Raw genomic sequence first — 15,775 nt, forward strand, 5'->3', positions numbered from 1 at the left:
TCATCGCAGGGCCAACACAGATAGACAGACAACATTCACACTCACATTCACACACTAGGGCCAATTTAGTGTTGCCAATCAATCTATCCCCAGGTGCATGTCTTTGGAAGTGGGAGGAAGCCGGAGTACCCGGAGGGAACCCACGCAGTCACGGGGAGAACATGCAAACTCCACACAGAAAGATCCCGAGCGCAGGATCGAACCCAGGACCTTCGTATTGTGAGGCAGACGCACTAACCCCTCTGCCACCAATTCCAATTTATTCTTTCTCTAACTTCATCAAGATGGAATCTACCTTGCGATTCAAATCAGCAATCGCTCCAGTCTGTGATCCCACAGCACGACCCAATCCTTCCATTGCGTTGAACAGCCTGTTGGCCCCTTGAGTGGCTGCCATCGTCTTCCGAATTTGACGATACACCAGAGCAATGCCCAGCCCAATCAGCAAATGCCCTGCGATCACAGCTCCAAATAGGTAGATGTCTTCCACGTCCTCGATGGAAAGGACTGAGAGGCACATGATTCTCCAAGTATTCCAGGAATCTCTCACGTACCCCGCAGCAATGGTTCCATCAGGGCAGCCAGGCTCCCCCGAACCTCTTTTCCTTGTCGAAAAGACTGTGTCAATTGCGTCGAGAGTCCAGTTGATCAAATTCATTTTGATGTTTAGATTTGAGGACAGCTCAAGAAAAGAGGCTTCAAAAAGTTCGGACAAAGACAAGGACACAAGAAAGCAAGCGGGAAGGCAAGAGAGGCAAGACAGAAAGATTGACTGTACTCTCACACTATTAACTAGATCCACTATGGACTGGTCTCTCACTATTATGTTAGATCCACTATGGACTGGACTCACACTATTATGTTAGATCCACTATGGACTAGAATCTCACACTATTATGTTAGATCCACTATGGACTGGACTCTCACACTATTATGTTAGATCTACTATGGACTGGACTTTCACAATATTATGTCAGACCCACTCGACATCCATTGCTTTTAGTACCCCCCTAGGGGGTCACCCACATTTGCGGTCCTCTCCAAGGTTTCTCATAGTCATTCACATTGACATCCCACTGGGTTGTGAGTTTTTCCTTGCCCTTATGTGGGCTCTGAACCGAGGATGTCGTTTTGGCTTGTGCAGCCCTTTGAGACACTTGTGATTTAGGGCTATATAAATAAACATTGATTTATTGATTGATTAATGGGTAATGCAGCATCGTACCTGAAAGAAAATCTTAGACAAACCTATAAAATAGACTATTATACTTTTTACATGGACTCAAATATAAATACAATTGATAAAATATGTGAAAAAAGAAAAGAGATTTGAATTCATGCATCATTGTAATACTGTAACAGGTCATGTGACACGGTGAATCATTCATTTCAACAGCCGCAGTCTTTGCAAAATTAACAGAGTACAGTTACAACAATCATTTATACAAAAATAAAGAATGCAAGATTTACATAACCAGGGAAAAAAGAGACAATTCAGTTAAGCAAGCTATAACCTGTTTTGTTTCATTTGATCTTTTATCTATGCATATTAGTGAGCAATATGTAGTATTTATTACAGTTTATTTGTTTTTTCATGACGTTTAACTTCTGCTCCTGTATGTAAAAACCTGCACTGCAACAACATTCCCCATTGCTGGATAAATAAAAAGCGTGTCCTATCCTAACAGACTGAACTACAACACGTAACTGTTACTAACCCCCCCAGGCCCTGACCACACTCCAAAATGAAGTATAAACGATAAAACACTGGATATCAAGGAGTATTTGAAAGTTCAACTCCTACCATGACGACTTTCGTAAAGTTTTGTAATACATCAGAAATATCAAATGAAATGTGCCAAACATGGATAAGAGTGGCGAGAGTGTATTTTGCATTTTTCCCCATCGAGCATTGCAGTGGATTTATACAGGTGTCGTATTAATTATGGATGGTGCTTGGACATTTTCATAATGTCCACAAAGTTCAGTAAGCAGATTTCTGCTTATGACAACCAAGATATTACTGTAGCACAAAGACCAACACATAGATTTATAGACCTTGTGTTTCCACATGTCCTTTCTTACATTAATACATGTTGCCAGTAATTGAGCATTTACAAGGTTTCTCTTCTATGTGTGATTTTAGGACTGTGGAAAATAATCCAATTGCAATTTTTTCTCCTCAAAATTACGATTCTCTTTTCAAGGTTGTCTTCTTTTGTATTTTTCAAAAAACAATCAATCAATCAAACTGTATTATAATAAACAATATCAGTGTTAATATACAAACATATTTTACTAAATAACATAATTATAAAATTACTAAATATTTTAAAACAATAACAATCTGTTTCATAATAAACTTCTCATACAAATGTCATTTTTTACTAAATTAAATTATACACTTACTAAATACTTCCACTTGCAGTCCTGTCAGCACAGCGCTTTTATTGTGAAGGCCAAACGTGTGTTGTTTGTCTTTTAAGTTTGAGCTCTCACTTTACTGCTGTGATGTGTGACTGTGAGATAAAGCCAGATGTTATTAAAATGACTCCCGAAATCCTTCATGTTAAAAGAAAACTGCAACTTTTTGGAATTTTGCCACCATCAACAATCCTGATGTGAGAGAAACCTACGCGTCTGTCCATTTTCTCTGCATTCTAAAGAGTCAATAACTTCTAGCGTGAGGCGGCTAGCAATGCAAGTAATGGGGATTTATCTAGTCCACCTGCAAAGCCTTATAAAAACATTTAAAACCACAAAACAACACTGAGTGAAGTGAATTATATTTATATAGCATTTTTTCTCGAAGACTCAAAGCACGTAACATAGTGAAACCCATTATTCAAGATTCAAGATTCAAGATTGTTTATTGTCATATGCACAGTTAAACAGACAGTTTGCCGTAGAAAGAAAATCTTACTTTGCTAGTCCACCCTTCAACAAGTCACACGGTACTTAGCTAAAATAAAAATAAAAATGTATATACAAAACACAGTAAGTAACATAACATTATTGCACATTCTGATTGACAGTCAACAGTATAAATATGGAGGTGACATTTGGTCACAGCAGCAGTTAAAAGTGTCTTAAAGTGTGTCTTTAGTGATCAAAAAACAGCACCTTTCATGTGCTGCAAAGACACAGGCCCAAGTGAGAATTGAACTCAGGACCCCTGGTTTACAAGACCAGTGCTCTAACCACTGAGCTATGAGGCCAATTACAATTTAAAAGCCTACTGAAAGCCACTACTACCGACCACGCAGTCTGATAGTTTATATATCAATGATGAAATCTTAACATTGCAACACATGCCAATACGGCCGGGTTAACTTATAAAGTGCAATTTTAAATTTCCCGCCACACTTCCTGTTAAAAACGTTTTATTATGCTGACGTATGCGTGTGACGTCACGAGGACAAGGGAAGTATTCGGAGCCCGGAGAATCCTATACAACAAGCTCTGTTTTCATTTCATAATTCCACAGTATTCTGGACATCTGTGTTGGTGAATCTTTTGCAATTTGTTTAATGAACAATGGAGGCTGCAAAGAAGAACGTTGTAGGTGGGATCGATCGGTGTATTAGCGGCTGGCTGTAGCAACACAACAAGGACTTAGCAGACGCCTAGCCGATGCTAGCCGCCAAACCCACGGATGAAGTCCTTCGTCGCGCCGTCGATCGCTGGAACGCAGGTGAGCACGGCTGTTGATGGGCAGATGAGGGCTGGCTGGCGTAGGTGGAGCGCTAATGTTTTTATCATAGCTCTGGGAGGTCCGGTTGCTAAGTTGCTAAATTAGCCTTAGCGTCGTTAGCAACAGCATTGTTAAGCTTTACCAGGCTGAGAATTATTAACCGTGTAGTTACATGTACATGGTTTAATAGTATTGTTGATCTTCTGTCTATCCTTCCAGTCAGGGATTTATGTATTTTGTTTCTATCTGCATTTGAGAACGATGCTATCACGTTAGCTCAGTAGCTAAGTGTGTCACCGATGTATTGTCGTGGGGATAAAAGTCACTTTGAATGTCCATTTCGCGTGCTCGACTCTCATTTTCAAGAGGATATAGTATCCGAGGTGGTTTAAAATACAAATCCGTGATCCACAATAGAAAAATGAGAGAGTGTGGAATCCAATGAGCCAGTTTGTACCTAAGTTACGGTCAGAGCGAAAAAAGATACGTCCTGCACTGCCTCTAGTTCTTCACTCTAACGTTCCTCATCCACGATTCTTTCATCCTCGCTCAAATTAATGGGGTAATCGTCGCTTTGTCGCTCCAAATCTCTCTCGCTCCATTGTGAACAAAGGAAAATTGTGAGGAATATTACCTCCTGTGACGTCACGCTACTTCCGGTCCAGGCAAGGCTTTTTTTTTATCAGCGAGCAAAAGTTGCGAACTTTATCGTCGATTTTCTCTACTAAATCCTTTCAGCAAAAATATGGCAATATTGCGAAATGATCAAGTATGACACATAGAATGGATCTGCTATTCCCGTTTAAATAAAAAAAAATAATTTCAGTAGGCCTTTAAGTTCCATTTAAACCAGTGTGGGTGGCACTGGGAGCAGGTGGGTAGTGTCTTGCCCAAGGACATAATGGCAGTGATGAGGACTGACGAGGCAGGAATCAAACCTGGAATCCACAATGATGTGATGCGTAACAGTTTGTCAATAGAAAAGCTTTTCCTATAATTTGTGCAACTAAATGTTTTTTTCTTCTGTGTTTGTTGCCATGTGATTAGACATCATGTTACTTTGGGTGGTTGTTATCTGACACGTGACATCTTCCCGGATGGGAAAACCAGTGGTGGTCAACCAAGCCAAGATGGCTGTTGTACAACAAGCAGCGTGCAAACTATCTGAGAACGCAAAAAGGGGCCTAGATCTTCCTGCAAAAAGCAGATTCAAACTGTGCAATTGAATAAATCCCAATACTTTATTAAAAAAATAGATTTGTCGAGTGATATCAGGGATTATACGTCAGTCGCGTTCCCAGACATATCAAACTATTGTGCTCAAGACGTCGTTATACACGACAAAACAGATACAAACTTGGAAAAGCACGGAGGTCGACAACTTATTTTTGTGTGGCTGGGTCTCAGATAAATATGCATCGTTTTTGTATGTGTAAGGTTGCATTTTATGGTTTAACTTCACTTCTACAGCCATGTTTGTTGCTGTTGCAGGCGCCGTTTTACGAGTAGCGTGTTACCCCCCCGTCTGCATCAAAATATAACTATAGATATCAACATTGTGTATGTGCTTTGGTAAAAGCTTAACTGTTTAAGGTTTTGCTCACATTTACTTTCTTTTGTTTAGATTTGCCAAGTTGGGGCTTTTCGAAACACTCGCAGCAAATACGTATTTAAGAAATACAAACAACCATATTATTAAAGAACCATATGGATAAACTGATGTTGTTGTTGTGCTGGGACTCTTCACCCGTGAGCGTACTCAGGGAATACGTTAGGGAATAAGGACACCGTTTTACGTTTCAACTTCTTCTTTATATGCAACTTTTTAGCAGCAGCAGCTAAGTACACTCTCACATACACACTGTTCAACACACTGCCTCGAGGACCCCGGTAAGTAAAACATAGCTGCCCGGTAAACTGCCTGACTCAAACAGACTCAACTTAAAGGTGCATGACTACATTAATAGCTTGTTTACGTCAACAATAATATAGTAAATTATATTCAACAATTAACATATCAAATAGGGAACTTTATCTTCTATCTTAATCACTGACAAAGGGAATTTATAACACATATAATGCTTAAATTGCAAATAATACACGTTAAAAGTACCTTAAGCGAAGGGTTTACTGCAAACTTGCGCATTCTTCAACTCTGTTATCTTGGACTGGAGCGGGTGACTTTTCGCGCCGTCTACCGTAAAACCTTGCACTCTTCCGCCCTTCTCGATTACCTCTCGAGGAACTCTGAAGTAACTTTTATCCTTTTCGCGATTCGAACGATTCGTACAGCCAAAAACAACGCAAATATGATGCGTTTTTCTAAGAGAAAGGCTAAATGGCGCCGAGTACACATCGAGAAAAGACGCTGGCTTGACCAACACGCATATTTAATGAGCCGGACGTGACGTCATGTAAACTGAATGATTTTTTCTCCCGTGAGTTTCATTAATGAAATTAAATGCAATTTTCTCCTGTGTGTGTTCTCATATGTACAGTCAAGTTGCTAATTTGAGAAAAGTTTTCACCACAAACTGAACAACAAAAAGTTTTTTCTCCTGTGTGTGTTCTCATGTGTCGCGCCAAACTGTTGTTTTGAGAAAATCTTTTAGCGCAAATTGAACAATTAAAAGGTCTTTCCCCGGTGTGCGTTTTCATGTGTTGCGCCAAACTGCCATTTTGAGAAAAGCTTTTAGCGCAAACTAAACAATTAAATGGTTTTTCACCTGTGTGCGTTCTCGTGTGTTGAGTCAAATGGGCCTTCAGAGAAAAGCTTTTACCACAAACTGAACAATGAAATGTTTTCTCTCCTGTGTGTGTTCTCATGTGTCGCGGCAAAGTGCTATTTTGAGAAAAGCTTTTGCCACAAACTGAACAATTAAATGGTCTTTCTCCACTGTGCGTTCTCATGTGTTGAGTCAAACTGCTTTTGTGAGAAAAGTTTTTAGCACAAACTGAACATTTGAATGGTCTTTCTCCTGTGTGAGTTCTCATGTGTTCCGTCAAACTGCTCTTTCTAGTACATCTTGCACCACAAACTAAACAGCTTAAAAATGTTTTACATGTCTTCTTTTTAGAACATTTAGAGTCCTTGTTGTCAGTGTGAGTCCTCATATCACTGTCAGAGTCTGTATCGGTGCTCAAAGTTACTTCAACCTCGTCTTCAGCCTCACTATCTGATAGTGGAGCTAAGAGGTTGTCTGCTTGTGGTTTCTCTTCATCATATTCAGTCTTCACAGAGACAACAGTCAGTGGCAACTTGGTGAGATCAGCTTCCTGTGGTCCAAGCAGACACTCTTCCTCCTGAGTGATCCAGAGTTCCTCCTCTTCCTCTTTAAAGTGGGGGGGCTGGGAAGCTTCCTGCTTCAAAGTAGAGCTCCCCGCCTGCAGCTGAGGCGGAGGTTTTTTAGGATGACCAATCAGCTGCTGGACATCTAAAGAACACATACGTTCAATGTGTTACGTTATGATGCATAACCTGCGTTGTTCATAGGGCTGGGCAATTATACGATCGTGATCGATGATCATTATTAATTTAAGGTTCATCACAGTGATCATACATTAGGCCCTTTCCACTGCAGGGACCTGAACAGGAACTTTGCCATTTACCCGGGTAAATAAAGTACCCTCTGTGTTTCCACCAAAAACTACCCAAGTTGATTTAGCTCTTCAGGAATTATTTTGAGTAGCTCGTAGCGAGTTGAAACTTTTGAACCTTTCTGGTAGAACACGGTTTCTCAAACTCTGTATTACGAGCTTCAGCCGCCATTACAGCATGCGAGGACAATTTGTATATTTCTTACTTATTGTCTTTCTTTTAGAACAAACTTGACAACGGAGAGAATAAAAAACAAAAGAAACTTTTGACATACAGTATAGACCAAAAGTTTGGACACACCTTCTCCTTCTCCTCCAATGTGTATTCTTTATTTTCATGACTATTTACATTGTAGATTGTCACATCAAAACTATGAATGAACACATGTGGAGTTATGTACTTAACAAAAAAAGGTGAAATAATGCATTTGAAAGGGTATACCTTCATTGTCATTGTATATTGTCAATGCATCAGTGGTTACATTGTTCTCAAAAAACTAATGGCAATGATATTGTTTAACAATGGCAATAATATTGTTTTTCGGCAATAATTAGTAGGCCAAAATTGATTATCCGCCCAGGCCTGCTTGGAGTCAGACGCAACAATTGATATACTTCACACAAACGTCATACTTTATCCATTAAGAGTTGGTCCAGAGCTAATGAGGATTTTGGCAAAATGAAGATAATACGTTTATTTTGGGTGGCTGGGTATTTTATGAGGGAGCGTGTTAGAGAGCCGCTGGTCACTCAACTCTGCATGAATGCATGCAGCGGAGGAGTGCATCAAATAAGTGCCTCAAAATTATACTTTCACGAAATGAAAGCATATTTTATTGTAAGTTTATGAGCTGGACTATATTTACAATTATATATTGACTTATTAATTTGGTTTATTTTGTAAGGAAGACTAAACTCAGAACGACTCAATTTAGAGATGTCCGATAGTGGCTTTTTTGCCGATATCCCAATATTGTCTAACTCTTAATTACCGATTCCGATATCAACCGATACCGATATATACAGTTGTGGAATTAACACATTATTATGCCTAATTTTGTTGTGATGCCCCGCTGGATGCATTAAACAATGTAACAAGGTTTTCCAAAATAAATCAACTCAAGTTATGGAAAAAAATGGCAACATGGCACTGCCATATTTATTATTGATTGATTGATTGAAACTTTTATAAGTAGGTTGCACAGTTCAGTACATATTCCGTACAATTGACCACTAAATGGTAACACCCGAATAAGTTTTTCAACTTGTTTAAGTCGGGGTCCACGTTAATCAATTCATGGTAAGTCACAAAGTACTTTTTTTTTTTTAACAGGCCTCAAAACAGCAGCTAGGAATTTGGGACATGCTCTCCCTGAGAGAGCATGAGGAGGTTGAGGTGGGCGGGGGGTATATATTGTAGCGTCCGGAAAGAGTTAGTGCTGCAAGGGGTTCTGGGTATTTGTTCTGTTGTGTTTATGTTGTGTTACGGTGCGGATGTTCTCCCGAAATGTGTTTGTCATTCTTGTTTGGTGTGGGTTCACAGTGTGGCGCATATTTGTAACAGTGTTAAAGTTGTTTATACGTCCACCCTCAGTGTGACCTGTATGGCTGTTGACCAAGTATGCTTTGCATTCACTTGTGTGTGTGAAAAGCTGCAGATATTATGTGATTGGGCCGGCACGCAAAGGCAGTGCCTTTAAGGTTTATTGGCGCTCTGTACTTCTCCCTACGTCCGTGTACCACTCCGTACAGCGGCGTTTTAGTCATAAATTTTACTTTTTGAAACCGATACAGATCATTTCCAATATTACATTTTAAAGCATTTATCGGCCGATAATATCGGCAGTCCGATATTATTGGACATCTCTAACTGAATTGCATGGTTCCAGGCAAAGTTCTCCGTGCTCTCTCTATTGCTTGTATTCCGACACGTGACTTCTTCCCGGAAGTGAAAACCAGTGGTGGTCAACCAAGCAAAGATGGCAGCATGCTAGGCTTAAATCTTCCAGCAAAAAGCAGATATGAGCAAAAAAAATCAAACTATGAAAATGGAATACATCCCTATACTTTATCAAAAAAGGTTTGTTGAGTGACACCAAGGATTATACCTCGGTCGCGTTCCCAGACATATCGAACTGTTGTGCTCCAGACGCCATTTTACAGGACAAAACAGATGAAAACTTGGTAAAGCATGGAGGTCTACAACTTATTTTTGTGTGGCTGCAAGGAAATTGGTATCAAGACTCTCCCAAATAAATATGCATAATTTTTACTCAGGTAAAGTTGCATTTCATTATTTAATTTCTCATCTATGGCCATGTTTGTTGTTGTTGTAGCGTCGTTTACGAGTAGTGTGCTTTTCCTCGTCTTTATCACAATATTACTATAGATGTCGACATTGTGTATGTGCTTAAAACTTAATTTATGATTGCTGCTTTTGGTAAAAACTTAACTCTTTTAGGTTTTGCGTTTTTTTTTTTTATACTCGTCGGGTTTAGTTTAGTTTATTAAGGATCACCATTAATCTACACCGCAGTGGAAACTATTCTTCCTGGGGTCCAGGCAAAAAACCTCACACAGTCACAAAACAAAAGATTACAATGCAGTACAACATGATCAAATAATATAATGTTGTAATACAAAAATAGCAACAACAAAGAACCAAAAAAAACAACAATAACTTCGAGTTTACATAATAATGTTCATACCAAAGATAAAAAAGAGCAATATAAAAATATATATATATATTTTTGCAAAAATAAAACAAAGAACCAATGGCCTAAAATATACACATTAGTGTACCAAAGACAAACAATAAGTGACGAAAAAGTACCATCCATCCATTTTCTACTGCTTGTCCCATAATCAATAAAATAGTCAATAATCAATAAAACCAGTCATGACATTAGGTACAATCTAGAATAATCTCTTTCCGCAATACTTCTCCTCTTAGTCTATTTTTAAAACCCACTAGGCTGGTGGGTTTTAATGACGCTGATGCGAGTTGGTGCTTTTTGAAAGACTCTTGCAAACATGTGTTTATGAAAAACTAATAATATCAAGATAACACTTAAATGGGAAATAATAAACGTTAAAAGTATATCAAACAAACCTTTTACGACGTGATCACTGCAAACTCATGCATTCTTCGACTCTGCTCCCTTGGACTGGAGTGTGAGACGCATGATTTTCTCGTCGTCGTTTCATAAAATCTCGCACTCTTCCGCCCTTCTTGATAATCTCTCAAAAGAACTCTGAAGAAACGTTTGCCCTTTTCGCGATTTGAACAGTTCGTATAGCCAAAAACAACACAAGCGTTAGTTTTTTTCCCTCCGAGAACAGAGCTCGCTTGACCACCACGCATATTCAATTGGGGGGACGTGACGTCAGAAAAATGTCATAGTGGGTCTAAAAACGTTGTAAGGGATCCGTCCCACCCATGTCACCAACACTTTGAATTATTGCCATCCGGCAGACGATTCAGGTCTCTAAATGCTCCGACTAATAGGCTTACAAATGGTTTTGATCCAAAAGCTGTAACAATGCTTAACAAATACCTTTTCCTATAAATCTCCATCTGTGTTACAGTAATGATATGCAAAGTACTAAACACCATCCTTTTTCTTATAATCACCAAATGTGCTGCACTTTACTGTTTCTGCCTCTGATGTTCAATGTCTGCAACAAGTTCCTACCTTCCCTCAGGGTCTCTGCAATCTACTGGTTCTTGTTTTGTTGCCTTAAGCTGCAACGGTGCAAGCTTGTTTTTTTTAATGATTGATTGATTGATTGAAACTTTTATTAGTAGATAGCACAGTACAGTACATATTCTGTACAATTGACCACTAAATGGTAACACCCCAATACGTTTTTCAACTGGTTTAAGTCGGGGTCCACGTTAATCAATTCATGGTACAAATATATACTATCATCATAATACAGTCATCACACAAGTTAATCATCAGAGTATTTACATTGAATTATTTACATTATTTACAATCCGGGGGGTGGGATGTGGAGGGGGTGGGGGGTTAGGTTGGGTTGCTATCAGCATACTTCAGTCATCAACAATTATATCATCAGAGAAATGGACATTGTAACAGTGTAGGTCTGACTTGGTAGGATATGTACAGCGAGCTCAGAAAGCATAAGAACAAGTATACACATTTGATTATTTACATTTGATTATTAACAATCCGGGGAAGTGGGATGTGGTGTGGGGGGGGGGGGGGGGGTGTTTAGGCTAGGGTTGTAGCTGCAAGGATGTGTTCTTTTAGTGCGCTTTTGAAGGAGGATAGAGATGCACTTTATGTGCACACTAAAAGTGTCTTTTAATGATACAGCCTATCCTTTTGTTATGCTTTTAACCTTGAATATTTTCTGCACTTTATGGGTTTGTTCTTGTAGTAGAATTTCTGACCTTTGAGCTATATTTGTGTCTGTCAAGAATGTCTGTTCGTTTCATTTCTTTTCTATTCTATACCATTGAAGGACCGGATGAAGGACAAAGTTGAATATGGAGTCGCTCTGACCATTCTACAAAATGTTTTGATTGTCCAAGCATGACTAAGGGATTCAAGGAAGTTGCAAAACAAACATGTCGAAAACAGATAAAAATGGCCAAGTGACAAGGGCTGAGAAAGATTGCTTGATTCTTGTGTCCTCCGGAGGACGTTTGTTTGTCTGCAGGGGCAGCTCAATCCAACTTTGCACTTTTGACTGGGTAAATAAACTTTTTGTAATAAACTCACTTTTGTTGCTGTTTAAGCTTCGGACAATCCACTACATTCTGCAAAATTTGGTTGTACTGCTCGGGATCTTTCTGTGTGGAGTTTGCATGTTCTCCCCGTGACTGCGTGGGTTCCCTCCGGGTACTCCGGCTTCCTCCCACCTCCAAAGACATGCACCTGGGGATAGGTTGATTGGCAACACTAAATGGGCCCTAGTGTGTGAATGTGAGTGTGAATGTTGTCTGTCTATCTGTGTTGGCCCTGCGATGAGGTGGCGACTTGTCCAGGGTGTACCCCGCCTTCTGCCCGAATGCAGCTGAGATAGGCTCCAGCACCCCCCTTGACCCCAAAAGGGACAAGCGGTAGAAAATGGATGGATGGATGCTACAATGACAATAAAGACAATTAAAATCAAAATCCAAGCGATACACCACTCTGGAAGTAGGACGCATTGCATTGTGGGTTACATTAGCCAGAAATCCGAAGCCCTCCATTTATTCCACAGTCACGCTGGTTGAATAGTTTCGCTAAAACGTTACTTTAAAGGCCTACTGAAATGATTTTTTTTAATTTAAACGGGAATAGCAGATCCATTCTATGTGTCATACTTGATCATTTTGCGATATTGCCATATTTTTGCTGACAGGATTTAGTAGAGAAAATCGACGATAAAGTTCGCAACTTTTGCTCGCTGATAAAAAAAAAGCCTTGCCTGTAGCGGAAGTAGCGTGACGTCACAGGAGCTAGTATTCCTCACAATTCCCCGTTGTTTACAATGGAGCGAGAGAGATTCGGACCGAGAAAGTGATGATTACCCCATTAATTTGAGCGAGGATGAAAGATTCGTAGATGAGGAACGTTACAGTGAATGACTTGAGAGGCAGCGATGGACGTATCTTTTTTCGCTCTGACCGTAACTTAGGTACAAGCTGGCTCATTGGATTCCACACTCTCCTTTTTCTATTGTAGATCACAGATTTGTATTTTAAACCACCTGGGATACTATATCCTCTTGAAAATGAGAGTCGAGAACGCAAAATGGACATTCACAGTGACTTTTATCTCCACGACAATACATCGGCGAAATGCTTTAGCTACGAGCTAACGTGATAGCATCGTGCTTTAACTGCATATAGAAACAAAAGAAATAAACCCCTGACGGGAAGTATAGATAGAAAATCAACAATACTATTAAACCGTGGACATGTAAATACACGGTTAATGCTTTCCAGGCTGGCGAAGGTTAACAATGCTGTGCTAACGACGCCATTGAAGCTAACTTAGCAACCAGACTGCACAGAGCTATGCTAAAAACATTAGCTCTCCACCTACGCCAGCCAGCCCTCATTTGCTCATCAACACCCGTGCTCACCTGCGTTCCAGCGATCGGCAGAAGGACTTCACCCGATGCGTTTGGCGGCCCGGAGACGTAGGAAGTCAAGGTGAAGTCGGCGGCTAGCGCGGCTAGCGCTCCAACAAAGTCCTCCTGGTTGTGTTGCTGTAGTCCGCTGCTAATACACCGATCCCACCTACAACTGTCTTCTTTGCAGCCTTCATTGTTCATTAAAAAAATTGCAAAAGATGTCCAGAATACTGTGGAATTATGAAATGAAAACAGAGCTTTTTGTATAGGATTTTACGGGGTACCATAACTTCAGTTACTCGGACTTCGTCACGCGCATACGTCATCATACCACGATGTTTCAGCTGGATATTTCCCGGGAATTTTAAAATGTCACTTTATAAGTTAACCCGGCCGTATTGGCATGTGTTGCAATGTTAAGATTTCATCATTGATATATAAACTATCAGACTGCGTGGTCGGTAGTAGTGGCTTTCAGTAGGCCTTTAATTCCAACTCACTGAATCGTATCATTTTAAATAAACTAATATCGCCCCTGTATCGTATCAGCCACCTCAAATTGTGATTCGAATAGAATCGTTTTTAAAACTGATCTTTACAGTGCAAGTAACTTTCTTTGACTTGATGACACTTGTGGAGAACTTCCCAATCAAAAGTTGACAGTAATGAAATAATTATTGTTCTTTATTACCTCCAATCCTCTGCACGTTGATGTAGACATGTGGTCCAGTCTTCTCTTCACACACTGCACATCTCTTACTCTTCCCCAACATTTCTTCTTTCAAAACAATATTTTCTTCCACTTTCTTCATTTGACTTTTGCATTCTTTCATCTCCTCTGATGTGAACTCCACTGCCTTCTTCAAGCTAACAATCATGGCGGCTCTTTCTTTACGTTGTTCTACAAAGTCGGCTAATTTCCGACACACGCTCTTGTCTGGGCTTACGGTCGCCTTCAAAATGACGTTGTTGGAAATTTCAAATAGGTCATCTTTATCTGCGGTTTTCGTCTTTTTCTGCGGTGCTGATTCTCTGTCATGTTCTCTTTTAGCGGACGTTGCCATCTTAGCATAGCAGTAGTCGTCCATCTTCTATCACGTCTTCAATCTTCACTTCAGCTAACACTCCATCGCTTCAAACTCAACTTTTGTTTCGCGGGCTTTAGAAAAAAGACGGATATTTGGGGAGCTACATCGGTGGAAGATCGTACATTTTAAAACTTCTCGCAAAGTCACAGCCGCTCAGACCGCCATCTTGGTCTTTGAGCGGCTTGATCAATTTGAGCATGCGCTAAAAGTTACAATGCATGATGGGAAACTAACATTTGGGACCATAGACGATAGTGGACGCAGCATTGGCTGCTGCGACGCGAGAAATTGGGCCGCCATCTTGAAGTGGTGACGAGGAGCCGGCGAGCCGCCTAAAGTGACAGTTGACAGGTAGAAAACAAAGATGGCGTTCAGCGTTTTCCCGTTTAAATGAGCAGACTGTTGAAAATAGGAATCGGGGGATTACTTTTCACAAGTAAGATTTAACATTAACGTACTGTAACAAACTGTTCAGGATGTTCCAAGTTACCTGAGTGTGTTAGGTAAGGAGGAGGAGTTTTATCCCTCCAGAGTTGCCGTAGGGCTGTGACGTAGGGTGTGTGTTGTTGTGGAAGGAGGTGTGTGAGGAATAAGATTAAAGAGGCGGTGGCTACCGAACCTGCTCTTATGTCTCCCGTTTATTATTTTAATATATAAGTACATTGTATAGGCGAACCCAGGACACTCGGCTACATTGGTGGCAGCGGTGGGATTTTAACCGCTGTGTGTGAAAAAAAAAAAAAAAAAAAAAAGTGTTATACGGGACTCGTGAGTTTTTTTTTCAGTTAAGTTGCACGTGTATAGTTAGCTGCTAAGCTTCCCGTCTATTTTGCGGACATGTGGTGTGGTGACGAAGACCCTTTTAAGCCCGGCAAGGCGCTGTTTGACAGACACTCACACGGCATGAATGTCAAAGTGGACTTACCCGCGCCCTTCACCGGCGACGGTAGCCAAAGTTTTCTCAGCTGGGCGAGGCAGTTGGAAGTAGCCGTTAGCGCGACGGCGGGAGCCGGCTCCAGCTGCAATGAGGAGCTGGTGAGGATTCTCCCGACTCGTCTCAGTAAGTCAGCTTTTCTGCTGTGGGACAGTCTTCCGGATGGGACTAAATCAGACTATGCTGCTGTTAAAGAGAGACTGGGGGCAGCTTTTGGACAGAGACAATTAATGGACCGCTTCCGGGCCAGCCTATCGGCTCGTGTGCGTGCTCCGGGGGAGAGCTTGGAGGTGTTTGCTGCAGACGTGAGCCGGCTGGTCACGGAGGCGTTCACGGATTATGGAGCCATCGCACAGAGAGAGGAGAAGT

The 15,775-nt window shown here is 40.6% G+C and overlaps 2 protein-coding genes and 1 non-coding gene across 3 annotated transcripts in view; all 3 read right to left on the reverse strand.

Moving 5' to 3' along the window:
- Window positions 1-7,185, reverse strand: part of LOC133632061 (zinc finger protein OZF-like) — a 37,377-nt gene extending 30,192 nt beyond the window's left edge. Inside the window, exons 1-2 of the mRNA XM_062024301.1 lie at window positions 7,173-7,185; window positions 6,988-7,128 (exon numbers count right to left, since the gene is read on the reverse strand). Coding sequence (XP_061880285.1) covers window positions 6,988-7,128; window positions 7,173-7,185 — 154 coding nt within the window. The remainder of the gene's footprint in view (window positions 1-6,987; window positions 7,129-7,172) is intronic.
- Window positions 1-14,636, reverse strand: part of LOC133632085 (zinc finger protein 569-like) — a 116,674-nt gene extending 102,038 nt beyond the window's left edge. Inside the window, exon 1 of the mRNA XM_062024322.1 lies at window positions 14,076-14,636. Within this exon, the coding sequence (XP_061880306.1) occupies window positions 14,076-14,472 (397 nt within the window). The 5' untranslated portion in view covers window positions 14,473-14,636. The remainder of the gene's footprint in view (window positions 1-14,075) is intronic.
- Window positions 3,146-3,218, reverse strand: trnat-ugu (transfer RNA threonine (anticodon UGU)). Its single transcript has one exon. It is a non-coding gene; the product is annotated as a tRNA-Thr (tRNA).
- Window positions 14,637-15,775: the final 1,139 nt, after the last annotated feature.

This window comes from Entelurus aequoreus, linkage group LG17, assembly GCF_033978785.1.
Source record: "Entelurus aequoreus isolate RoL-2023_Sb linkage group LG17, RoL_Eaeq_v1.1, whole genome shotgun sequence".
NCBI classification, from domain to species: Eukaryota; Metazoa; Chordata; class Actinopteri; order Syngnathiformes; family Syngnathidae; genus Entelurus; species Entelurus aequoreus.